The following is a 26822-nucleotide window of genomic DNA, read 5'->3' as shown; positions in this document are numbered from 1 at the left end:
CAATGTATTAAATAAATTTCATTTTTTTTAATGATGTGAAGAGTTTTGTTGGCAAAACAGCCTTTCATGAGTAACTGGGTGATTTTATAGGTACAGCCTCAAAATGATGTGAATTTATATTCATGTTCAAGGAAGAAGCATGCTAAATTATTTTCTTTCATTTCAATCCCAGCCATGAATGATCTGCTGCAGTCTATGATTTCAGCAGGAGTACAATGGTCAGGCAGTTCTGAAAATTTGGATGAACCTAATGAGGTGACTGCTGGACAGAGGAGGACAGAACTGGGGTCCATGGCATTTTCCACAACAGCTATCAATTTAGCTACTGCAACCTCTTCTGGCCTGAAATCTAAACAAAGACTTAAGCCTAAAGGTATTGTTTGACTCGTTCGAAGTGAATTGTCAAATAACCTTTGTATGTTACATTAACAACTCATAATATGTATAAAAGATTATGTTGTAAAGCTGCATTACCAAAATTAGCTATTTGTTTAAAGTTATTGGGGCAGCACAATTGCTCAGGTGGTTTGCACTGCTGCTTCGCAGCACCAGGGACCCAGGTTGGAATCCAGCCTCAGGTGATTGTCTGTGTGGAGTTTGTACATTCTCCCCATGTCTGTGTGGGCTTTCTCTGAGTGCTCTGGTTTCCTCCCACAGTCCAAAGGTATGCAGCTTAGATGCATTGGCCATGCTAAATTGCCTATATTGTCCAGGGATGTGTAGGTTAGGTGGATTAGCCATGGGAAATGCAGATTACAGGGATAGGGTAGAGGAGGTGAGTCTGGGATGTTGTCCAGAGAGTCAGTGTGAATTGGTTGGGCCAAATGTTTTCACACTGTAGGGATTCTAGGAATTAAAAGACACTTCATTGAGACCAATGGACATAAAGAATGTTTGCTACACTACTATACTAACAGCGTGTGATTATTTATTTTATTTCATCATGTTAAGATTGACTATTTTATAAGTAGGATTTGTTGAGATTTGGTCCTGTAATTCTCTTGTGCAGTTAAGACGACAGTAGTGTATCAATATTAGAATTATGTGTTGACTACCGCTGAAGTAGTTTTCAATCTTCAGTGCCAAAACTTGATATTTTAAAACCAGGTGATTTCCCTTGTGGTTCTGAAGCTCAACGACAATGTAAATAAAAGGTCTATATTAAGCCTATTGCTCTTGTTTAACAGGGGAAAGATTTTTTGTCAGTGCATTTTTTTCTTTCACCTTGACTTTTTTGTATAACTGTTTTAAATTAAGTTTCCTTTTGCATCTAATTGTCTAAAACTGCAAACGTAAAATGCACTAATTTGAACAAGCCTACTAAGCGAAACATCTGCGTCTTTCCCAGCTGTATATGATTGCTCTTTTGCCCTGACTAATTTGCTCTATCTTCTGGTTTTGTCACTCTGATTTTCTAAGCAGTTAAAACTGTTGTCCTGTCAGCATCTGAGCTGCCTTCTGTTCCTGAAGTGTCAAGACAATCGATATTATTTTCTTAATATTAAAACCAATGAGATGTTAAAGACTTGATGTAATTTGTTTCTTGGTCTGAGAGGTACATGATTATCATGTTGCTAGAATTTGTACATTCCTTCCTGTGAGTTGTTCATTTTGTTTTGCACCTGTGAGGGGATTTAAGGGGTGGAAGTATTAAACTCGAGTGACCTTCCAGTTTACAGACTGCTTGATATTTCTCCAGTTTCAGGCAGTAGTAGCCTCTGTCATTTAATCACTGAGAAGGCAATCTCTGATTATGGGTAATACTATCTACCCATACTCCATCCATCAACAAACCTTAATTCTGTGTCTACCTTGGGCAAAAAAAACTTAATAAATCAATTGCTACTTTCACGTTCTCAGTTAGTCTTTGATCTTTAATTCACCAGAACGTCTTTTAATTTTCTAAAGCACACCCTTTCCAGCACGTTTAATACCATGTCTCTCAAGAACTATTACTCATTCTCAGCAAAATTGTTCATCCTGATATATTTCGTTCTTTCTAAGAAACTCAGATGTTAAAGTGTTTGGCGAGTAATTGGTTTAACTATTCACCTCTAGACCAAGCTGGACCACCTAAAGCATTATCAGGCAATGGTCTCCCTAACTAAAATTGTGAAAAAATCATTCAGGCTTGCAAAACTGGGCTACTCTTCACTCCTGTCTCTTCCCTTCTCTCCAAAAATAAGTGATAAGACTGCTTCCCAATACAAAGAGTCCAGATAACTTTCCACTCCTTGATGCATCAATATCTGTAGTTCAGTCTCCAGCTCATAAATTCTAAGCCCAAGTTCCTAAATCTTGGAAAACTTAGGAACAACGAAAATAAAAGCAGCAGTAGGCCATTTGACCCAACAACTCATTCCACCATGTAGCATAAATGTCATTCCTCTATCTCAATGCCATACTCTTGTTTTCTCCTCATTCTCTTGACACTTTCACCTTCTAGAAATCCATCTATTTATTAAGTATAGTCAGTGACATGGCCTCCACAGGCTTCTGTGCGAGAGAATTCCACAAATTGACCACCCTCTGAGTGAGAGATTTCAACACAGCTAAGCTTGAAATAGCTTGCCCCTTATACTATGACCCCGTAACCATCATCCCTGTAATCAGTAAATGCTGAAAGAACTGTGGATGCTGTAAATCACAAACAAAAATAGAAATTGCTTGAAAAGCTCATGGGTCTGGCAGCATCTGTGAAGAGAAATCACAGCTAACGTTTCAGAACTTTGAGGAAGGATCACCGGACCTGAAATGTTAACTCTGATTTCTGTTCACAGATGCTAGATTTGCTAGATTTTCCAGCAATTTCTGTTTTCGTATATACCTGCAACCAGTCTGTACAACCCTGACAGAATTTTATGTTTCAATGAGACCCGTCTCATTCTTCTAAACTTCAGTGATTAGAGTCCTGGTTAACACAAGCTCTTCGTTGCTTGTAATAATTCAGGTGTGGTCTCACCAACTCCATTTCTATCTCGGGCGACCGAATCAACACCGACATTTATTATAAACCGACCGACTCCTACAGCTACCTAGACTACACCTCCTCCCACCCTGCCCCCTGTAAAAATGCCATCCCATATTCCAAATTCCTTCGTCTCGCTGCATCTGCTCCCAGGAGGACCAGTTCCAATACCGAACAACCCAGATGGCCTCCTTCTTCAAAGACCGCAATTTCCCCCCCAGACGTGATCGACGATGCTCTCCACCGAATTGCCAAAGGGCCTGTACTGCGCTGCATTTTTAAAAATAAAAAAAATTTTAAAATCCTTCACTTCCCGCTGCTCCGCCCTTGAGCCCTGCCCCTCCAATCGCCACCAGGACAGAACCCCACTACCACCCCACCAACCTCCGTATACATCGTATCATCCGTTGCCATTTCCGCCACCTCCAAACGGACCCCACCACCAAAGATATATTTCCCTCCCCTCCCCAATCAGCGTTCCGAAAAGACCAGTCCCTCCGTGACTCCCTCGTCAAGTCCACACCCCCCACCAACCCAACCTCCACTCCCAGCACCTTCCCCTGCAACCGCAAGAAATGCAAAACTTGCGCCCACACCTCCCCCTTACTTCCCTCCAAGGCCCCAAAGGATTCTTCCATAACCGCCACAAATTCACCTGCACCTCCACACATATCACTTACTGCATCCGCTGCACCCGATGTGGCCTCCTCTGTATTGAGGAGACAGGCCGCCTACTTGCGGAACATTTCAGAGAACACCTCTGGAACACCCGGACCAACCAACTCAATCATCCCGTGGCTCAACACTTCAACTCCCCCTCCCACTCCACCAAGGACACGCAGGTCCTTGGACTCCTCCATCGCCAGACCATAGCAACACGACGGCTGGAGGAAGAGCGCCTCATCTTCTGCCTAGGAACCCTCCAACCACAAGGGACGAACTCAGATTTCTCCAGTTTCCTCATTTCCCCTCCCCCCCACCTTGTCTCAGTCGATTCCCTCGAACTCAGCACCGCCCTCCTAACCTGCAATCATCTTCCTGACCTCTCCGCTCCCACCCTCACCTTTAACCTCCTTCCACCTATCACATTTCCAACGCCCCTCTCCCAACCTTTTATCTCTCCTCCCTACCTTTTATCTTAGCCTGCTTGGCACACTCTCCTCATTCCTGAAGAAGGACTCATGCCCGAAACGTCGATTCTCTTGCTCCTTGGATGCTGCCTGACCTGCTGTGCTTTTCCAGCAACACATTTTCAGCTCACCAACTCCAAGTACTTGGCAGCAAAACTTGCTCCTGTACGTAATCTCTTTTACCATGAAGTCCTTCCTAATTGCTTGCTGAACTTGTGTGCTTGCTTTCGTTGACCATTGTATGAGGACAACCAGGTCCCTTTGTACATCAACATTTCCCAATAAATCACCATTTAAATAATACTGTGCCAGTCGTTTTTTTCCTACTGAAGTGGATAACTTCATGTTATCTTCATTTATCCATGTTATACTGTATATTCCAGGCACCTTCCGCTCGTTCGACTTAAGAACATAATTGATGAGAGCAGAGTGGTAGATGTAATCTGTATGGACTTCAGTAAGGTGTTTGACAAAGTTCCCCAAGGAAACTGGTTCGCAAGGTTAGATCTCATTGAATAAAGGGAGAACTAGCCATTTGAATATAGAACTGGCTCAAAGGTAGAAGACATAGGGTGGTGGAGGAGGGTTGCTTTTCAGATTGGAGGCCTGTGACCAGTGGAGTGCCACAAGGATCGGTGCTTGGTTCACGACATCTCATCATTTATATAAATGATTTGGATGTGAGCATAAGCGGTATAGTTAGTAAGTTTGCAGATGACATGAAAATTGGAGGTATAGTGGACAGTGAAGAAGGTTACCTCCGATTACAACAGGATCTTGATCAGATAGTCCAATAGGCTGAGGAGTGGCAGATGGAGTTTAATTCGGATAAATGCGAAATGCTGCACTTTGGGAAAGGAAATCTTAGCAGGACTTATACAGTTAATGGTAAGGTGCTAGGGAGTGTTGCTGAATAAAGAGACCTTGGAGTGCAGGTTCATAGCTTCTTGAAAGTACAGTTGCAGATAGATAGGATAGTGAAAAAGGTGTTTGGTCTGCTTTCCTTTATTGGTCAGTGTATTGAATACAGAAGTTGGGGAGGTCATATTGTGAACAGGGCATTGGTTAGGCCACTTTTGGAATATTGCATGCAGTTCTGGTCTCCTTCCTATTAGAAGGATGTTGTGAAATTTTAAAAGGTTCAGAAAAGATTTACAAGGATGTTGCCAAGGTTGGAGGATTTGAGCAATAGAGAGAGGTTGAATAGTCTAGGGCTGTTTTCCCTGGAGTGTCAGAAGCTGAGGGGTGACCTTATAGAGGTTTATAAAATCATGAGAGGCATGGTTAGGGTAAATAGACAAGGGATGGGGGAGTCCAGAACTAGAGGGCAAAGGGTTGGGGTGAGAGGGGAAAGATATAATAGAGACCTAAGGGGCAACCTTTTCATGCAGAGAGTGGTGCATGCATGGAATGGGCTGCCAGAGGAAGTGGTGGAGGCTAGTACAATTGCAACATTTAAAAGGCATCTGGATGGATATATGAATAGGAAGGGTTTGGAGGGATATGGTCCGGGTGCTGACAGGTGGGACTAGATTGGGTTGGGATATCTGGTCGGCGTGGACCTGTTGGACCAAAAGGTCTGTTTCCGTGCTGTCCATCTCCTATGACTCTGTGACTATATAGGAAGAGAAGTAGGCTATTCAGTCTATCAGAGTGGTTCTGCAAAAGCACAACAGGTCAGGCAGCATGGGATTCAGGATTCCTGAAGAAGGGCTCATGCCCGAAACGTTGATTCTCCTGCTCCTTGGATGCTGCCTGACCTGCTGCGCTTTTCCAGCAACACATTGAGCAGACTTGATAGACTGAAAATCATTTTGAGATCATTTGCCTTCTCTATCACCTGCTGAACTTGAATGCTAGCTTCAAGATGCTGGCTAGATCCATGGATGAGGACTGCAAAATCCCTGCATTCTCTCTCCATTTGGATGATGTAAAACTTGTCTATTCTTCCTGCCAAGTGCATAACCTCTCATTTCCCCACATGTTATTAAATCTGCTAAGTTTTTTGCCTGCTTACCTAACCTGTCAGTATCCATCTGCAGACTCTGTGTCAAACTTATCATTTGCAATCCAATTTATTTTTGTGTCATCTGCAAACTTGGCTACAGTACATTTACTTTCCTCAAAGAAAGTAATTAATATATATTGTAAATGATTGTGGGTGTATCATTGATCCCTTTGGTTACAGATCATCATTCTGAAAATGCAGCCTTTATCCCAACTTTATGTTCTGTCAGTTAGTCGATCTTTATGCATGCTTTTATTATGGTCTCCAACACCTTGGGCTCCTATTAAGTAGCCTAGTGTGAGGTAGCTTATCTAACAGCTTCCAAAAATCGAAATATATTACATCCAACACTTTCCCTTTATCTTACTTGTTACTTGCTCAAAGAACTTAGAACATTTGTCAGGCATGATTTGCCCTTCACGAAGCCATGCTGACTGCTTGATCGTATTATGTACTTCAAATTGCTGTGCTATTGCTGCTTTATAATAGAATTTAACATTTTACCAATAATAGACATAATTAGCAATATTTTATATCTCCTTTCCTTTCAAATTAACATGTTACATTGGCAATTTTCCAATCCTGGTTGATTTATACCTGTGCATCCACTGTTTCGTTGACTATGTTTGTTGCTAAGTTTACAAAATGACATGTCCTGTTGGAGATAAATTGATGTGACGATTTTCATAAAGGCAATTGCAGAGCAGCAATGTTTATTCCATCAAATGCTCTGTAGACATGTTATGCTTACTCAAATAATTGGGTCTGATTAATCTTCCAGTAGGGTTATGATGTGCAGTCCTTATTATCTTGACATTAATAAGGGATGTATGTAGAATATCTTGGGATGCGTCCCGTTTGGTCCAGGCAACCTGGTAGTCTTCAGCCTCACTAGTTTCTGTAGCATTTTTTCTCTACTGATAGTTACTGTATTTATTTCCTCTCCTCCTTTTGCCCCTTGAATGCTTAGTCATTTTGGACTGCTATTAGTGTCTTCTGGTGTGAAGACTGATGCAAAGTATTTCTTCAACTCCTCTGCCATTTTCTAGTTCCCCATTATTATTTCCACTCTGTTCACCTTGGCTTCTCTTTTTATAAAAGCTCTCTTTGAAGAAGTTCTTGTTGCCCATCATGATATTACTTGCAAGTTTACATTCATTTTATCTTATCCCTCTTTTTGTTTGTTTGGTCTTTTTTAATTGGTTGTTAAAACATTTCCAATCATCTGGCTTTGACTTATCATTGCCACATTATCTGTTGTTTTTTTTTCTCTTTCAGTTTGATGCTATCCTTAATTTCCCTGGTTAACCATTGTTGGTTTAACCCCCTTCTTGGAATCGTCCTCCCTCATTGAAAGAAGTTTGTTTGTGTAAGCTGTGAATTATTTTCTTAAGCATCTGACATTGTTCCTCAAACATCTTTGCTTCTTTAGAGTAAAGGAGTTGAGAGGTCGTCTTGTGGCTGTGCAGGATGTTCGTTAGACCACTTTGGGAATACTGTGTGCAATTCTGGCCTCCCTGCTGTAGGAAGAATGTTGTGAAACTTGAAAAGGTTCAGAAAAGATTCGCAAGGATGTTACCAAGGTTGGAGGGTTTGAGCTATAGGAAGAGGCTGAATAGGATGTGGCTATTTTCCCTAGAGCATCATAGACTGAGGAGTGACATAGAGGTTTATAAAAGCATGAGGGGCATGGATGGGCTAAATAGGTGAGGTCTTTTCCCTGGGTGGGGAGTCCAAAACTAGAGGTCATAGGTTAAAGGTAAGAGGGGAAAGATTTAAGAGACCTAAGGGGCAATGTTTTCAGAGGTTGATGCATGTGTGAAATGAGTTGCCAAAGGAATTGGTGGCAGCTGGTACAATACAACATTTAAAAGGCACCTGGATGGCTATATGAATAGGAAGGGTTTAGAGGGATACAGGCCAAATGCTGGCAAATGGGACTAAATTTATCTAGGATATCTGGTTGGCATGGACAAGTTGGTGTGGTGCTGGAAAAGCACAGCAGGTCAGTCAGCATCCGTGGAGCAGAAGAATTGATGTTTCGGGCATAACTTTTCTCCAAAAGGTCTGTTTCCATGCTGTACATCTCTGACTCTAATGCTAAACCCCCTTCCCCAATCCATTCTGAAATCCAGTGCTGGTTTCACTCCTTTGTAATTGCCCTTAATGAAGCTTAGCACAGTTGTTTCCAACCCAAGTTCCTGCCCCTCAAGCTGAATGTTAAATTCTGCCAGGTTATGCTAATTGCTTTGGAAATGATCTTTTACTCTTGACATCATTTATTGAACCTGCCCCATTACACATCACCAGAACAAAAATAGCCAGATCCTTGGTTACCATATATAGTTCAAGAAAACTGTTCTGAAAACACACTATAAATTCTTACTGGTGGCCTCCCCTGCCAATCTGACTACCCCAATCTGCATGAAAATTAAAGTCACCTGTGATTAATTGGCTCCGTTAGTTACATGCCCTGATTATATCATATTTATTCTCTGTACCAACATATGGCTGCTGTTAGGGAGCCTACAGACTACAAAATGTGTGTTGCTGGAAAAACACAGCCAGTCAGGCAGCATCATTCCTGATGAAGAGCTTATGCTCGAAACGGCGACTCTCCTGCTCCTCTGATGCTGCCTGACCGGCCGTGCTTTTCCAGCATCCCATGTTTTGACTTTGATCTCCAGCATCTGCAGTCCTCACTTTCTCTTACAGACTACTCCTACCTATGTGTTTTCCTTTTTTATTTTTTCTCTCCACTCATGGATTCTACATCTTCTGATTCAAGATCATTTCTTGCTATCGTACTTATTGGATCAAATACCATCAGTGCTACCCACCATCCATTTCTTCCTGCCTATCCTTTCAAATGTCCTATATCCCTGAATATTTAATTCCCAACTTTGATCTCTTATAAACATGTCTCCATAATAACTATAATACCGTACCTGTAACCTGTATTTGTGCAGTCAATTCATCTATTTTGTTTCAACTACTATTTTGAAGTAATTTAATAAGCCCTGTAATGCTGCCATTTCCTATTGCTTTGTAAGTCTACGTTTCCCCTCTCTTGAACACCCTAACCCTCTAATTAGCTTAAAGCCCTCTCTACAGCCCTAGTTATTCAGTTCAACAGGACACTGGTCCCAGCACAGTTCAAGTGAAGCACATCCAATCAGAACAGCACCCTTCTACTCCAGTACTGTTGCAAGTGCCCCATGAACTGAAAGCTAAATCAAAGAAATGTCCTTAACTCTGGCACCGAGTAAGTAACACAGCCTTTAAGACTTCAGCTCATGGCTGCAGAAAACAGTATTTTCCCCCATATTACATTCCTATTTATTTGCTCCACTTTAAAGACTCCCTAATTAAAGATGCAGCGGTTAGTTTGCACATCCACTCTGCAATCCCAACTCCCATCTGCACAGTTTGCATTAACTGTGACATTTGGACAAATGCAGGGCCAAGGCTCTTCAGTTTTAACTAGGGTCCTCATATCTGCCTCACCTGAAGTCGCCCCTGTTGTTCCTGAACACAGAACAATTTTGAATAAATTAATCTGAAGGGAGCAAAATGCCCACGTAACCTGACTGAATCACTTTTTGAAGGCTCTTTACATCCACTTCACCACGGAGGAAGTGAGGACTGCGAATATTGGAGAATCGGTCAAAAAGTGTGGCACTGGAAAAGCACAGTAGGTCAGACATCACCTCAGGGGATTTGCCATCCACAGCATCCGACCTCATAGTTCTATAACCTCACACCGTCCAGTTCTACCTCTTACCCAAAATCCACAAACCTGACTGCCTTGGTTGACCTATTGTCTCCTAATGAAGGGCCCTTGTCCGAAATGTAGATTCTTCTGCTCTTCAGATGCTGCCTGACCTGCTGTGCTTTTCCAGCACTTAACGCTCGACTCTGATCTCCAGCATCTGCAGTCCTCACTTTCTCCAACCTATTGTCTCTGCCTGTTCCTGCTCAACTGAACTTATCTCGTCATATTTCAACACCGTTCTGTCCCCCTTGGTCCAGGAACTCCCCACATACATTTGGGACACCACCCACGCCCTCCACTTTCGTTTCCCTGGATCCCTAATGCCTCATCTTCACCATCGACATTCAGTCCCTATACATCTCCATCCACCATGGCAGTGGCCTCCAAGCCGTACCATTTCTCCCACTCCTGTCGACCTAACAAACACACTCAATTCGATTCGCAGAACTGGTCCTCACCCTTAACAACTTTTCTTTCCAATTATCACACTTCCTTCAAACTAAAGGTAGCCATGGGTCCCAGCTATGCCTGCGTTTTCATAGGGTACGTGGAACAGTGCATCTTCCACAGTTACACCGAAGCTATCCCCCACCTTTACCACGACAGATGTACAGCATGGAAACTGACCCTTCAGTAAACTCGTCCATGCCGACCAGATATCTCAACCCAAACCAGTCCCACCTGCCAGCACCCGGCCCATACCCCTCCAAACCCTTCCTATTCATATACCCATCCAGATGCCTTTTAAATGTTGCAATTGTACTAGCCTCCACCACTTCCTCTGCCAGCTCATTCCATACACGTACCGCCCTCTGCGTGAAAAAGTTGCCCCTTAGATCTCTTGTATAAATCTTTTCCCTCTCACCCTAAATCTTTGCCCTCTAGTTCTGGACTCCCCCACCCCAGAGAAAAGACTTTGTCTATTTATCCAAACGTGCCTTTCACGATTTCATAAAACCTCCATACAGTCACCCTTCAGCCTCCTCCGCTCCAGAGAAAACAGCCCCAGCCTATTTAACTTCTCCGTCTAGCTCAAATCCTCCAACCCTAGCAACATTCTTGGAAATCTTTTCTGAACGCTTTGAAGTTTCACAATATCTTTCCGATAGGATGGAGACCAGAATTGCACGCAATATTCCAACAGTGGCCTGACCAATATCCTGTATAGCTGCAATATGACCTCCCCAACTCTTGTACTCAATACTCTGATCAATAAAGGAAAGCATACCAAATGCCTTCTTCACTATTCTGTCTACCTGCAACTCCACTTTCATGGAGCCAAGAACCTGGACTCAAAGTTCTCTTCGTTCAGCAACGCTCCCTAGGACCTTACCATTAAGTGTATAAGTCCTGCTAAGATTTGCTTTCCCAAAATGCAGTACTTCGCATTTATCTGAATTAAATTCCATCTGCAACTCCTCAGCCCATTGACCCATCTGATCAAGATCCTGTTGTAATCCGAGGTAACCTTCCTCACTGTCCACTATACCTCCAATTTTGATATCATCTGCAAACTTATTAACTGTACTGCTTATGCTCATATCCAAATCACTTACATAAATGACAAAAAGTAGTGGACCCAGCACCGATCCTTGTGGCACCCCACTGGTCACAGGCCTCCAATCTGAAAAGCAACCTTCCTTCACTGCCCTCTATCTTTTACCTTTGAGCCAACTCTGTATCCAAGTGGCTAGTTCTCCCTGTATTCCATGAGATCTAATCTTGCTAACGAGTCTCCCATGAGGAACCTTGTCGAACGCTTCATCGAAGTCCATGTAGATCTCATCTACCAGTTTGCCCTCATCAATCCTCTTTGTTACTTCTTCAAAAACTCAATCAAGTTTATGAGACATGGTTTCTCACGCACAAAGCCATGTTGACTATCCCTGATCAGTCCTCGCTTTTCCAAATACGTGTACATCCTGTCCTTCAGGATTCTCTCCAGCAACTTGCCTGCTACCGGTGTCAGGGTCACTAATCTATAGTTCCCTTGCTTGTCCTTACTACCTTTCTTTACCGCATTAGCGAACCTCCAGTCTTCCAGCACCTCACCTGTGACTATCGATGATACAAATATCTCAGTAAGAGGCCCAGCAACCACTTCCCTAGCTTCCCACAGAGTTCTAGGGTACACCTGATCAGGTTCTGGGGATTTATCCACTTTTATGCATTTCAAGACACCCAGCACTTCCTCATCTGTAATATAGACATTTTTCAAAATATCACCATCTATTTCCGTACATTCTATATTTTCCATGTCCTTTTCCACAGTAAATACTGATCAAAATACTCATTTAGGATCTCCCCTATTTTCTGCGGCTCCACACAAAGGCTGCCTTGCTGATCTTTGTGGGTCCCTATTCTCTCCCCAGTTACCCTTTTGTCCTTAATGTATTTGTAAAAACCCTTTGGATTGTCCTTAATTCTATTTGCCAAAGCTATCTCTTAAGTATACTCCTACTGCCTTTATACTCTAAGGATTCACTCGATCTATCCTGTCTATACCTGAGTGTAAGTACAACAAACTTTTTATCTACCCACCTCCATAACCGGCGCTCCTCAAACATTCCAGAAGATTCCCCCGGCCTCTGGAACTGCTCGGACGCCATTAGCCATGCGGCTGGTGCAGCTGCCATCTCCACGCGGATTGATGATGTCACTTCTGCCCCCATCATGGCCACTCCCACAACCACTTCTGCCCCCCCCACACACACACAATTCCTCATGCATCACACGTGACATCACTCCTGCCCCTCACATTATCGCTGATATCGCATGTTCAGTGACTTCCGCCACCCCTACTGCCATGTCTGCCACCACTTCTGCCCCCACCAACGCCACTCACCTGCATTCTGCTGACACGCCCCCCACAGATCCCACTGTCACCATTCCCGGCCCCCAGAGGAACACCACCCCTGCTCATGACTCCACCCCCATTTCCCCCCCACCATCACACCCACTCCAGTTACTGGCTCTGCCCCCACTCCCAGCTCCACACCCACCACCAGATCCCAGCTCCCAGCCCTGCCGAGTTTTCATTATCCCTCCAGATCTTCCCCTCACTGAGGACGAACGATCAGTTCTCAGCAAAGGACTCCCCTTCATCCCCTTCCGTCCACACATCAATGAATTTAATACACGCCGTGACGTCAAGCACTTCTTCCACTGCCTCCACCTCCGAGTTTACTTTCACAATCAGGACTCCCGCTCACCTTCCGAGGACCTTTTCACCCACCTCCAACACACTGCATCCACCTGGGTACCCCGCGCTGACCTATTACCTGCCCTCGACCTCTTCATTTCGACCTCATCTGCCGGGATATTAACCGCCTCAACCTGTCTACCCCCATCCCCCACTCCAACCTCTCACTCTCACAACGCACAGTCCTCCAATCCCTCTGCTCCAATCCCAACCTCACCATCAAGCCAACAGATAAAGGGGGCGCAGTGGTATTCTGGCGCACTGACCTCTACACTAGTGAACCCAAACGCCAACTCAAAGACACCTCTTCCTATCGCCCCCTCGACCATGACCCCAACCCCCCCCATCACCAAACCATCATCTCCCAGACCATACAGAACGTCGTCACCTCAGGAGATCTCCCACCCACAGCTTCCAACCTCATAGTCCGGGAACCCCACACTGCCCGGTTCTACCTCTTTCCCAAGATCCACAAGCCTGACCACCCTGGCCGACCCTTTGTCTCAGCATGCTCCTGCCCCACTGAACTCATCTCTACGTACCTTGACACTGTCCTATCTCCCCTAGTCCAGGAACTCCCCACATACCTTCGAGACACCATCCACGCCCTCCACCTCCTCCAAGACTTCCGTTTCCCCGGCCCCCAAAGCCTCATCTTCATCATGGATATCCAATCCCTCTACACCTCCATCCGCCATGACCAGGGCCTCCAAGCCCTCCGTTTTTTCCTCTCCCGACAAACCCAACAGTACCCTTCCACTGACACACTCGTTCGTTTGGCCAAACTGGTCCTCACCCTTAACAATTTCTCCTTCGAATCCTCCCACTTCCTCCAGACCAAAGGGGTAGCCATGGGCACACCTCCTCCCTCACCTCCTCCCTCACCTCCATCCAAGGCCCCAAAGAATCCTTCCACATCCATCAAAGTTTTACCTGCACATCCACTAATATCATTTATTGTATCCGTTGCTCCCGATGCGATCTCCTCTACACTGGGAAGACTGGACGCCTCCTAGCAGAGCGCTTTAGGGAACATCTCCGGGACACCTGCACCAATCAACCACACTGCCCTGTGGCCCACTTTCAACTCCCCCTCCCACTCTGCTGAGGACATGGAGGTCCTGGGCCTCCTTCACTGCCTCTCCCTCACCACCAGACACCAGGAGGAAGAACGCCTCATCTTCCGCCTCGGAACACTTCAACCCCAGAGCACCAATGTGGACTTCAACAGTTTCCTCATTTCCCCTTCCCCCCCCATCTCATCCTAGTTCCAAACTTCCAGCTCAGAACTGTCTCCATGACTTGTCCTACCTACCTATCTTCTTTTCCACCTATCCACTCCACCCTCCCCCTGACCTATCACCTTCATCCCCTCCCCCACTCACCTATTGTACTCTGTGCACTTTCTCCCCACCCCCATCCTCCTCTTATCTCTCCACGCTTCAGGCTCTCTGCCTTTATTCCTGAGGGATTTTGCCCAAAACGTCGATTTTACTGCTCCTCAGATGCTGCCTGAACTGCTGTGCTCTTCCAGCACCACTAATCCAGAATCCTATGCCTGACACATGCCTCCTTTTTCTTTAGCCATCCAGCATTCCCTATACCTACCAGCCTTTCCTTTCACCCTAAGAGGAATATGCTTTTGCTGGAATCCCTTTACCTCATTTCTGAAGGTTTCCCATTTTCCAGCTGTCCCTTTACCTGTGAACATCTGCCGCCAATCAGCTTTGAAAGCTCTTGCCTATTACCGTCACAATTGGCCTTTTTCCAATTTAAAGCTTCAACTTTTAGAAATAGTCTATCCTTTTCCATCACTACTTTAAATCTAATAGAATTATGATTGCTGGCCCCAAAGTGCTCCCCCACTGACACCTCAGTCACCTACCCTGCCTTATTTCCCAAGCATAGGTCAAGTTTTACGCCTCTACGTACATCCACATACTGAATCAGAAAATTTTCTTGTACACATTTAACAAAATCTTCTCTATCTAAACCCTTAACACTATGCAATCCCAGTCTTTAACTTTGGAAAGTTAAAATCCCCTGCCATAACCACCCTATTATTCTTAAAGATAACTGAGAACTCCTTACAAATATATTTCTCAATTTTCCTCTGACTATTTAGGGGCCTATAATACAATCCCAATAATGTAATCATCTCTTTCTTATTTCTCAGTTCCACCTAAATAACTTCCCTGGAAGTACTTCTGGTAATATCCTCCCTCAGTACTCCTGTAATGCTATACCCTTACGAAAAAAGCCACTCTCTCTCCTCGCCTTCCTTCTTTCCTTCCTGTAGTATTTGTGTCCTAGAACATTAAGCTACCAGTCCTGTCCATCCCTGAGACATGTTTCTGAAATTGCTGTGGTATCCCTGTCCCATTTTCCTTACCATGCCTTGAGTTCATCTGCCTTCCCTGTTAGGCCCCTTACATTGAAATAAATGCAGCTTAATTTATTAGCCCTACCTTGTTCCTGCCTGCCGTGACTGTTTGACTCACTTCTGTTCTAAGTTATCAGTTTCAAATTGATCTCTTTCTTCACTACCTCCTGGGTCCCACCACCCCCGCCGCCTCACTAGTTTATATCCTCCAAAGCAACTCTAGCAAATTTCCCTGCCAATATATTAGTCCCCTTCCAATTCTGGTGCAATCCGTCCTTTGTGTACAGGTCACCTCTACCCAAAGATCTTCCTATGATCCAAAAATGTGAATCCTTCTCTCATAACCAGCTCCTCAGCCATGCATTTATCTGCTCTATCCTCCTATTCCTGCCTTTAATAGCTCGTAGCACCGGGAGTAATCCAGATATTAGTACTCTTGAGGACCTCCTTTTTAATTTCCTGCCTAACTCTGTGTAATCTCCTTTCAGAATCTCAACCTTTTTCCTTCCTACGTAGTTGGTTCCAATGTGTACAATGACCTCCTGCTGGCTCCTCTCACCCTTGAGAACATTCTGCACCCTCTCTGCAACACCCTTAATTCTGGCACCAGGGAAGCAACACACCATTCTGATTTTTTTTGCTGCTGGCCACAGAAATGTCTGTCTGTAACTTGGACTAGAGTCCCCTGACACAATCGATCTCTTGGAACCTGACTACCCCTCATTGCATAAGAGCCAGTCTCAATACAGAAACTTGGCTGTTCATGCTATGTTCTGGGAATCCATCGCCCCCTACATTTTCCAAAACAGCATACTTGTTTGAAATGGGGATAGCCACAGAAGACTCCTGCACTAACTACCTACCTCTCTTACCTTTCCTGGAGTTAACTCATCTGTGACTGTATCTGTGACTTTTCACCCTTCCTATAACTGTCATCCATCACGCCCTCTTACTCTTGTAAATTCCTCATTGCCTCTAACTGTCTCTCCAGTCGATCCATTCGATCCAATAGGATTTGCAACCTTGTGGCATTTACTGAGATATACTCCTCAGTAACCCATAAACTCTCCCTAAACTCCCACGTTTGCCAAAAAGAGCAGATCACTCTACTTAAGGCCATTTTTTGCTCCATCATAACCTACAGACCCAGAAAATAGCCCTATCTTATTTCTCTACAAAACACTGCTCCAGGTTAAATTAATAGTTATGCCATATATTTTAAGTTTAATGAAGAGACATATCTCAATAAAACATATAATTAAGAAAGAACTTAAATATTTACTGTTTCTGTGCTGTGATCTCTCCCAAACGGGTTCCTCCAAGATTAGTTTTGAATTTCACTGTTTGTTAATTTGTCCAGGCTCACTCCAATGTCCAGCGATCTCTCTCTCTGTCTCTCTCTCTGTCTCTCTCCCTCTCTCTTCCCCAACCCCCCACCTCCGTCTCCCTCCCTCTCTCTCTGACACCTATCTATAAGAACCCGTATTTGACTTTACCTTTTTTTTTTGCTAAGGGGTGTTTTTAGGAATGTTACAAGTGTTTGAAACACCATCATTAAGTTGTGATAGAGTCGATTGTTACAGATAGGTTATGTTAGTCTATATTCTGTTCTTGTGCTCCCATGAGGAGGTTGAACGGTTCATCAAGTTCACAAACACCTTCTATCCTGACCTTTAGTTCACGTGGACCATCTCTGACACCTTCCTCCCCTTTATGGACTTCAACGACCGACTCAACATGGGCATTTATTTCACACCCTCCAATTCCCATAGCTACCTTGACTACACCTCCTCCCACCCACCCTCCTGAAAAAACACGATCCCGTATTCCCATTCCCCCCATCTCCGCCATATCTGCTCTCAGGAGGAGCAATTTTACTTCCGGACATCCCAGATATTCTCCGATTTCGAGAACCGCAATTTCCCTTCCCACATGGTTAACAATGTCTCTTCCACTTCCCCCACCTCCGCCCTTGAACTCCACCCCTCCAACCTCACCATCCACCCCATTATTCTCCTCCACGGTATCCTCCACTATTTCCACCACCTATAATCAGACCCCACCACCAAAGATATATTTCTCTCCCCACCCCATCTGCATTCCACAGAAACCATTCTTTCCGTGAATCTCTTTTAGGTCCATGCACCCCCATCACCAACCCACCCTCCACAACCGGCCCTTCCCGTGCCACCACACAAGGTGTCCAAGGCCTCAAAGGATATTTTACATCCAGCAAAGATGTTCCTGCACATCCAGCCACCTAATCTACTGCATCTGTTGCTCTCGATGTTGTCTCCTCTACGTTGGGGAGACAGGACTCCAACAAATGGAGCATTTCGGGGAACATCTGTGGGACGCACACACCAAAAAACCCTACTTCCCTGTAACCAACCACTTCAACTGTACCTTCTGCAAGTCCTGGACCCCCTCCACTACCAAATCAAATCCACCTATTAGCTGGAGGAAAAATGCATCATCTTCAGGGTTGGGACCCTTCAACCACAAGGCTTCAACATTGACTTCATCAGTTTCCAAATCTTCCCTCTTTCCCCCCCCCAACCTCATCCAAGATCCAACCCTCCAACTGAGCAATGCCCTCTTGACTTCTCCTACCTGGCCAGCTTCCTTCCTATCTATCTGTTCCACCCTCCCTACTGACCTATCACAATTACCCTCCCCCACCGTATAGTCGTCCCAGCTACCTTCAGTCCCCTGCCCCCCCCCCCACCCCACCCCACCCACCATAACCTCACCCCAACTCACCATAACCTCACCCCAACTCCCTATTTATCCTCACCCCTTAGTCCTCCACATTCCCAATGAAGGGCTTATGCCCGAAACGTTGACTCTTCTGGTCCTTGGATGCTGCTTGACCTGCTGTACTTTGCCAGCGCCACACATCTTCCTCCCCACTCTCAATCCTACCTATTTTGTGTCATCAGCACTTGAAAATATTACATTTGATTCCACAATCCAAATCATTGATAGAGATTGAGAATAACTGGAGATAAGCACTGATCCCTGCAGTATCCCATTGACACACTGCCTTCCCCTCCAAAAAGACCTCTTTATTCCAAATCTTTGTCTCCTGCATCCATCCTGTTCTCACACCATTTCAGTACATTACCATCAATCCCAGGGACTCTGATTTTCCACACTTATCTCTTACATGGAAATTTATAATAGCTGTCCAATCATCCAAATATGCCAATTCCATCTGTTCTCGCTCATTAATTTTATTAGTTATGTCTTCAAAAGCTTTTAGTAAGTTGATCCAACATGATTTCCCTTTCATAAATTCATGTTAGGTTTGTGTTTTCCTATTGTAAATATCTAAGTGTCCTGTTAGCACATCCTTCATAATGACTTCATATTTTCCCGACTTCTCACATTAGGCTAACTGATCTGTAATGTCCTGTTTTGTCTTTCCTCCTTTAAATAATTACAAAAGCCACCCTCCAAACTGTCAGGACTGTTCCAGAGTCTACAAAATGTTTGAAGCAGCTACTATTTCTACGGTTACATCCTTGAATACTCTGGAATGTAGATTATCGGGTTTTGATTTAACAAGTTTCAGTCCCATTAATTTCTCCAGCATTTTTTTAAACTGCTACTAACTTCCATAAAATTCTCCTTCCCAATAGAGCTTTATTTCCCGAGTGTTCTAGGAAATTATTTGTGTCTTCTGTCAATACAGAACTCAAAAAGTTGTTTAATGGTTGTGCCATATCCTTTTTTTTAGTATCAGTTATCTAATTTCAGACTGTAAAGGGTTAACATTTGTCTTCCCTAATTACTTTTATGTACTGAAAAAAGCCCTTATAATCCACTTTTATAATGCTTACAAGTTTACTGTCAAACTCCATTTTTCCTTTCAGTCAATTTCTTGGCCCTCCTTTGCTGAATTCTAAACAGCTCCTAGTCCTTAGTCTTGCTATACTTTACATTTGAAACATTCACAACAGCAACAGGCCATTCTACCTTTTACCGAGATATTGGTTCATCTGATTACAACCTTAAATGCACATTCCTGCCTATTCCTGATAATCTTTCAGCCCCTTGTTTAACAAGAATATGTCTACCTCCACCTTAAAAATATTCAAGGACTCTTCCGCAACCTTTTCAGAAGAGAGCTTCAAAAGCTCGTGACCTTGTGAGAGAGATTCTCCTAATCTCTATTTTAAACCTGATTTTTAAACATTGATCCCCTCGTGCTAAATTCTCCCTTAAGAGGAAATATCCTCTCTATAGCTACCCTGTCAAGACCCATCATGTACAAGACTAACCTAATTTACAAAATTCCACACCAAGACTGCACGAAACACTATATAGGGCAAAGAGGCAGACAACTAGCAACCCCGCATGCACGAGCACCAATAAGCCACTAAATGCCACGACCAGCTGTCACTAGTGGCCATACACACAGATGACAAGGACCACAAATTCAACTGAGACCACACAATGAGCATAGGACACCCTAAACAGAGGACAGTCAGAGAATTTCTAAAAGCATAGCACTCATCCATGGACTCCATCAACAAACACATAGACCTAGACCCAGTGCACTGGCCACTACAACAAACTACTGGAACTGGCAACCGAAAGCAGAAAGAATGAAACCAAATAAATTCCTGAAGACACAATACAGCAACGCTTCATCGGAGGCTTCAAAGCACTGGAGATGTCAACTAGTCAGGGACGAAACGTCTGCAAATCAAGTTCGCAGCTTGGCAAATGTACCTACAACCACAGCAACTGGCACCTGAGCTACAAATCTTTACGCAAACCTTGAGGCAAATATAATTTTGACATTAATTGATAGGCAATTGGAGATAAAAGTCTTGTTACAATGGTAGAAGGTGTTGGTGAGGCCACACCAAGAGTACTGAGGCCCTGTAAAAACAGGACAAACTGATATTAGAGGCTGTTCAAAAGTGACCCCTGAGATGAAGAGATTGATTTATCAAGAACAGCTAAGTAGGTTTAGCCTTTATTTGTTTTAATGTGGGGTCATTGCATTGAATCATGCAAGATTCCGAGGGATTAGATGGAGAAAAAATGTCCACTAGTGGGATAATGTCAATCTAGGGGACATATTCGATGGGAAACTCTTATTTAAAAATCAGATATCTAGAATTCTCCATCCCCAGAGAGTTGTGCAGGGAAGATCATAATCTATTTACAGAGGAGACATTTTTTAATAAATTTTAGGCGTTGATGGCTTTGATGAGCTGGCACAAAAGAGGAATGAAATCTTGTGCAATTCGACCATGATCTTTTTGAATGGATGGACAGGTTTGCAGGGCCAAATAGCCTCCTCTTTGTTTTTCTTATGTTCTTACATGAGACCATCAGGTCAGAACAAGGAAAACTGTAAGAAGATAAAAATAACAATTCTTTATTGAATATACATGTCCTTTGACACAAGGTGAATTGGTGGCCCAAATAGAAATAAATTGGTGTGACATAATAGACATTGGAATGAAAAAGATCTAAGACCTAAGTATTCACTATACTTGATGTTTCAGAAGGTTAGGCAGAAAGTAAAATAGGTGAGAAAGCTCAGCTAACTAAGTATTTGCAATAACTACAATATCGAGAAGTGATCTTGTCTTGGAAAATCAAAATGTAAAGTCACTTATAGCAAGGGAAATGTCACTGATGGGAGTAGTCTATAGACCCCCTAGCAACAGCTGCTTTGTAGGACAGAGTATAAACCAAGAAACAATGGGGGCTTTTAAGAAAAATACTTTGAACATTATGGGAGATGTCAATTTTCACAAAGGTAAGATTGACTATATGGGCAAAGGTAGCCATAAGGACAGGTCCACAAGAGTATATATCGGACAGTTTCTTAAGTTACAGATCTGACCAGGACATGTGGTATTTTTGATTCAGTCATGTGTAATGAGTCTGGGTAATTAGTTGTCTCATTGTAAAGGATTTTCTAGGGAAGAGTAATAATAGTATGAGAAAAATTCACATTCAGTTTGAAAATAAGAAATGGCAGGTGAAACCTAGTACCTTAATTTTGTAACTGCCTATATTTAAATATGAGGGCAGATTTAGCTAAAGTGATCTGGGAAAATAGTTTTAAAAAAAGGCAATATTTTTATCAGTAGTAAATGTTAAAGAGAAGATTCCTAATTTTCAATGAAGACACAAATATATATCTGGAAAGAAAGTAAACAAATCCAGGGGTACAGTTTTAGTTATAATTTGAAGTACATAAGATGTTTGTGGCAGAAAAGCAGACAAAACTTGTATTCTGTCTCTTTCTATGACTTGATTTTCCAGGAACAGTTCACCAGCCTGTATGTTTAAGGGACTCTACTGTGTAACAAGCTTAGATGAGCAGGAGACTGTCCTGCTCCTACTACCTGCCGGAGCAATTGGAAGGATTTATAGTTTGATAATTTACTTGTTTGGTTACATTATGAATGCTATCCCTTGCACCACAGTACCACCTCAACATGGGTTCACAAAGTCATAAAAATTCAAATAATGTACTGGGATTCTTCCTTAGAGGAATAAAACCGAAAGCCTGTGCTAAACATGTGAGTACTGCGTACAGTATCCAAAGTTTTCTTTTCAGGAATGCTTTGAATGTTGCAATGAATAACATGAGCTCTGGTCTACAGAAATAAGTTTCCTCAGGTTTCACCATGTTAGGATATCCGATGAAGACTGTACTACATAGTGGTTATTACTGTCTTTGAAAGTAAATGAAAACTGAGAGAGATATATAATGTGTAGCTACATCAGTATCGCTTTCACACTGTCACAAAAGAGTCATTATTACTAATGTTCTCCACCTATCCACATTTTCCTTGTGGTTATTTGATACTAGTGGTCAAACAACAGATATTAGTAAACGAATCCTAATGGCAGAATCTTCCAGGTCTGCCTCAAACACTTAGAAGGGAGGTTAAGGATCCTTAGTTGGGAAGGATGCAAAGAAAGAAAAGGAGTGGACAACAGCTATGGAAATATTAAGAAAGAAAATTAATATGTGGAAACTAGAATTAGAAATGTAAAAAAAAGATACACTGAGTTATCGAGTCAGACAACTTGGAAACAGATCATTCAGTCCAACCAGTCCATGCTGATCATAATCCCAAATGAAACTTGTCCCACCTGCCTTTTCTGGGCCCATGTCCCTCTAAGCATTTCTTATTCATGTAATTATCGAAATATGTTTAAAATTTTGAAACTGTACCCATATCCACCACTACTTCTAAGTTCATTTCACATACGAACCACTTTGTGTTTGAAAAAAAACAAAAAGCCCCTTGTGTCTTTTTAGATCTTTCTCTTCTCACCTTAAAAATATGCCCTGTTGTCTTGAAATCTCTCACCTAGGGAAAAAGATTCCTGCCATTCACCTTATCATATCCCTCCATAAGATTACCCCTCAACCTCTATACTCTAGTGAAAAGTCCCAACCTATCCAGCCTCTCCTTATAACTCAAACTCTTCATTCCTGACAACATCCTGGTGAACATGGAGCTGAGATTGTGCTGCTGGAAAAGCACAGCAGGTCAGGCAGCATCCGAGGAGCAAGAGAATTGAAGTTTTGGGCACAAGCCCTTCAACAGGAATGAAGGGCTCATGCCTGAAACATGTTCCTCGAATGCTGCATGACCTGTTGTGCACTTCCAGCACCACAATCTCGACTCTGATCTCCAGCATCTGCAGTCGTCATTTTCTCCTAACATCCTGGTGAATCTCTTCCGAGCCCTCTTTAGCTTAATAATATCTTTCCTAAAACAGTATGACCAGAACTGCAGGTGGTGCACCAAAAGAGATCCAATCAACATCCTGTACAACCTCAATATAATGTCCCAACTCTTATATTCAAAGGTCTGAGCAATGAAGCAAGTGTGCTAAACATCACCTTGACCATCCTAGCTATAGGTGATACTTCAAAAAAATTATGTACCTGAATCCCTAGCTCTCTCTGTTCTATGACACTACCCAAGGCCCTACTTTTAATTGCAAAGTCCTGCCTTTGTCTTTTACCAAAATGCAATACATCGCATTTGTCCAAATAAATCTCCATCCTCCAGCGCATTGACCCAATTGATCTAGGTCTGTTTATAATCTTAGATAAACCTTCATGTCAGTTATATCATCCATCTTAGTGTCATCTGCAAACTTACTAATATGCCTTCGATATTTTCATCTAAATCATTTCCATAACTGACAAATAAAAGTAGACCCAGCATCAATTCCTGAGACCATAAAACAGGTGTGGAAGCAAGGCCATTCGGCCCATGGAGTCCACTCCGCCATTTAATCATGGCTGAAGGGCATTTCAATTTCACTGATCGTCACTCTTCCCTGTAGCCCTTAATTCCTTGCGAGATCAAGAATTTATATCAATTTCTGCCTTTTCATTTCAATTTCACCCAACATCCCGGCCTCCACTGCACTCTGTGCCAATGAATTCCACAGGCCCATCACTCTGGCTGTCTCATCATTTCCGTTCTAAATTGACCCCGTCTAATTTTAAGGCTGTATCCATGGGTCCTAGTCTCCCCGCATAATGGAAACATCTTCCCAGCGTCCACTCTTTCTAAGTCATGCATTACCCTGTGGAATATCGGATATGTGACAACATTAATATAAGTCTAAAATGGTGCAGCTGAAGCAGGAGTCATCAGAGATTACTGCACATCCTGGTAAGAAGAATCTGAGTCATAATTTGAAATCAATTTGGAATGTTTAAGTTTGCACAAACTCTATAAAACTTTGAGGGAAAGGATGTGGAGGCAGTTTCATGTCATTTGAAAAAATGCTAGCCAAATTAATTGGGCTAAAGAGCAATGGCCATTGCAAATGCAAAGTAGGTTGACAGGTAAAATGCAAAAAACTTTTGCTGTGTTGTTGCAGTTTCTTGGAATTATGGCCTAAAAAGAAAACTATATTTGTTATATACAAGTTAGTGCCTGAAACATATAAGCCTAGGTTCCAGAATTTAAGGAAACTGCCTGGTCATACCTATATTGAATTCAAACTGTTCATCAAAGTAATTTTGACAGGTGGATACAAACTTTTCAAGTTGAAACCACGTATGAAGCTCTTGGAGAGGTTATTCTCTTTGAGGAATTTAAAAACTGACTACCTTTCATCATAAGAATCCAAGTTGCGGACCAAGGGCTTCAAGAGCCAGACAGGCACAATTAATGGCTGATGATTTTGAACTGATCCATAAGACCAAACCTTCCTTCTGCCTTCTGCCACCCCTATCCATTCGAAAAGAATAGAAAATGGATGGATGAAAGGAAAGCAAGTAGCCAAGGTAGGGTGTGGATAGCTCGGAATGCCCTATGGACTTTTCCTTAAGTCAGAAGGAAAAGTAATGAGGCTGGTAGTGAGAATCAGAAGCTGAAGTGCTTCTATTGTAACAAGGTGGAGAACACTCACTGAAATATTAGAAGTTGAGGGAAAACCCATGGGACTTATGGGGTTCATAAGAATGAGTCCAAAAAGGAAACAAAGAAATTTCCATGGATCAGATTGTCACTTTAACTGCAACCAAGAGATTGAAGGTAGATACTGCTTATGAGTATAGAAGATGAGATATGAAGGATGGTTATCTAAAGAGAAGAAAACTCCAAAGAAACTTTGGGACTGGTGTTAGCTCTTCAACACTTCAAAATGTGTACCCAACACATTTGATGTTCTCATTGGAAAGAAGAAGGCTAAGGGGTGATTTGATAGAGACATACAAGATGATCAGAGGATTAGATAGGGTAGATCGAGAAAGACTTTTTCCTAGGATAATGAAGTCAGTGTGTACGAGAGGGCTTAACTACAAATTGAGGGGTGATAGATTTAAGATAGCTGTCAGAGGCAAGTTCTTTACACAGAGAGTGGTAAGGGCATGGAATGCCCTACCTGCTAAGGTAGTCAACTCAGCCGCATTAGGGAGATTTAAACAATCCTTAGATAAGCACATGGATGATTTTGGGATAGTGTAGGGGGACAAGCTGAGAATAGCTCATAGGTTGGCGCAACATCGAGGGCCGAAGGGCCTGTTCTGTACTGTATTCTATGTTCAATGTTCTAACACAATAACAAGGATCATAATCCACTATACTTCATTGAAAAGTTTTTAAAAATTGGAATGAGAGACTATTGATGGAGTCTTTAATTTAATGAAAAAATTATTTATGGAACAGGAAAAGAGAATGATTATGGATGCATTGTCCCAAATGTGAAATGTGGAGGTAAATGAAATATTTTAAAAACATTTAAGATGTATACGGTTTCCTTATGGGGAAGAAGGAATAAATGGATATAAGTCCTGTGTTTGTTATTTGTAGATTCTATGTTTTGTAATGAAACTTGTTTTTGAAAGGCCATTCCACACACTTATTGAATATTTTTTCATGTCTTTTTATTTTTGTGTTATTTTAAAATTTATTGACCGAAATGCTTAAAACCAATGATTTCCAAGGATGGCTGCATGTCTCAAAAGGAAATAATTTGATACCTATTGTGAACATTGCTGGAACCGGCAACAACACAATGTGCAGGCAAACTAGAGCTGACTGGTTGTTTACAAGTAACGCTGATTGATTGTCACTTAGCTGAACAGCTTGGGTTGTGAGCAAGAAGGAACGAAGCTAGTCAGGCCAGAAGGGAAATCGGAAAGCCTGCAAAAACGAAAAACATTCTCTCTTAACCCTCTGCAATAAATCACTTTAAGCCTCAGGAAACCAACTTATCTTTCCATCAGATGCTACAAGTTGTGATTTTGAGTTGGACAAGTCAGAATCCGTTTATAAGTAAACCAGCCACTCTGTCCCTCTTACAAACCAGTGGGAGCATTCAGAAAAAACAAGGTTGAGCAGAAACCTTCAGAATCAGGAAGAAACACCCAACAGCTTTTGTGAACAAAGACTACGAAACTATTTTTCCAGTTTCCCCTCCACCTGTGTATTCTATTTTTTTATTTAAATTTGTCTGTGTGTGTGTGTGTGTGTGTGTGTGTGTGTGTATAAAGGATAACAACTGTAAATTTGTATAGTTCACTTAATTTAATTGTTTACCTGTAGAATATAATTACCTATAATCTATTATCCCTTGTGTTATGATGCTGCTTCTTTAACAAGGTGATGTTCTCCTTGGTTTTATTTTCCAAAGGGGTCGTAACGGCAGAGGTTCTGATATGTCTGTCTTTATCTATTTGAGAAAGCTGTTTTTTATAAAACACGTGTACAATAAAAAAAAGGGGGGTGGGCAGTTCTCCCAGTTCAAGGTTTGGTTTGATTTTGGTTTTGGTAAGCTTTTTTGTTTGCAGCTGCTGGTCAAATTTATGCTGGGGACCCAAAGAAGCAAATCTATG

The 26822-nt window shown here is 42.6% G+C and overlaps 1 protein-coding gene across 6 annotated transcripts in view; it reads left to right on the top strand.

The window, feature by feature from the left end:
• Positions 1-26822, top strand: part of LOC132819773 (girdin-like) — a 378017-nt gene that overhangs the window by 318462 nt on the left and 32733 nt on the right. For all 6 annotated transcript variants that reach the window (XM_060831525.1, XM_060831521.1, XM_060831524.1 and 3 more), the window contains exon 27: positions 173-373. In XM_060831525.1, coding sequence (XP_060687508.1) covers positions 173-373 — 201 coding nt within the window. The remainder of the gene's footprint in view (positions 1-172; positions 374-26822) is intronic.

This window comes from Hemiscyllium ocellatum, chromosome 10, assembly GCF_020745735.1.
Source record: "Hemiscyllium ocellatum isolate sHemOce1 chromosome 10, sHemOce1.pat.X.cur, whole genome shotgun sequence".
Classification (NCBI taxonomy): domain Eukaryota; kingdom Metazoa; phylum Chordata; class Chondrichthyes; order Orectolobiformes; family Hemiscylliidae; genus Hemiscyllium; species Hemiscyllium ocellatum.
This window is presented reverse-complemented; position numbering and strand designations above follow the sequence as displayed.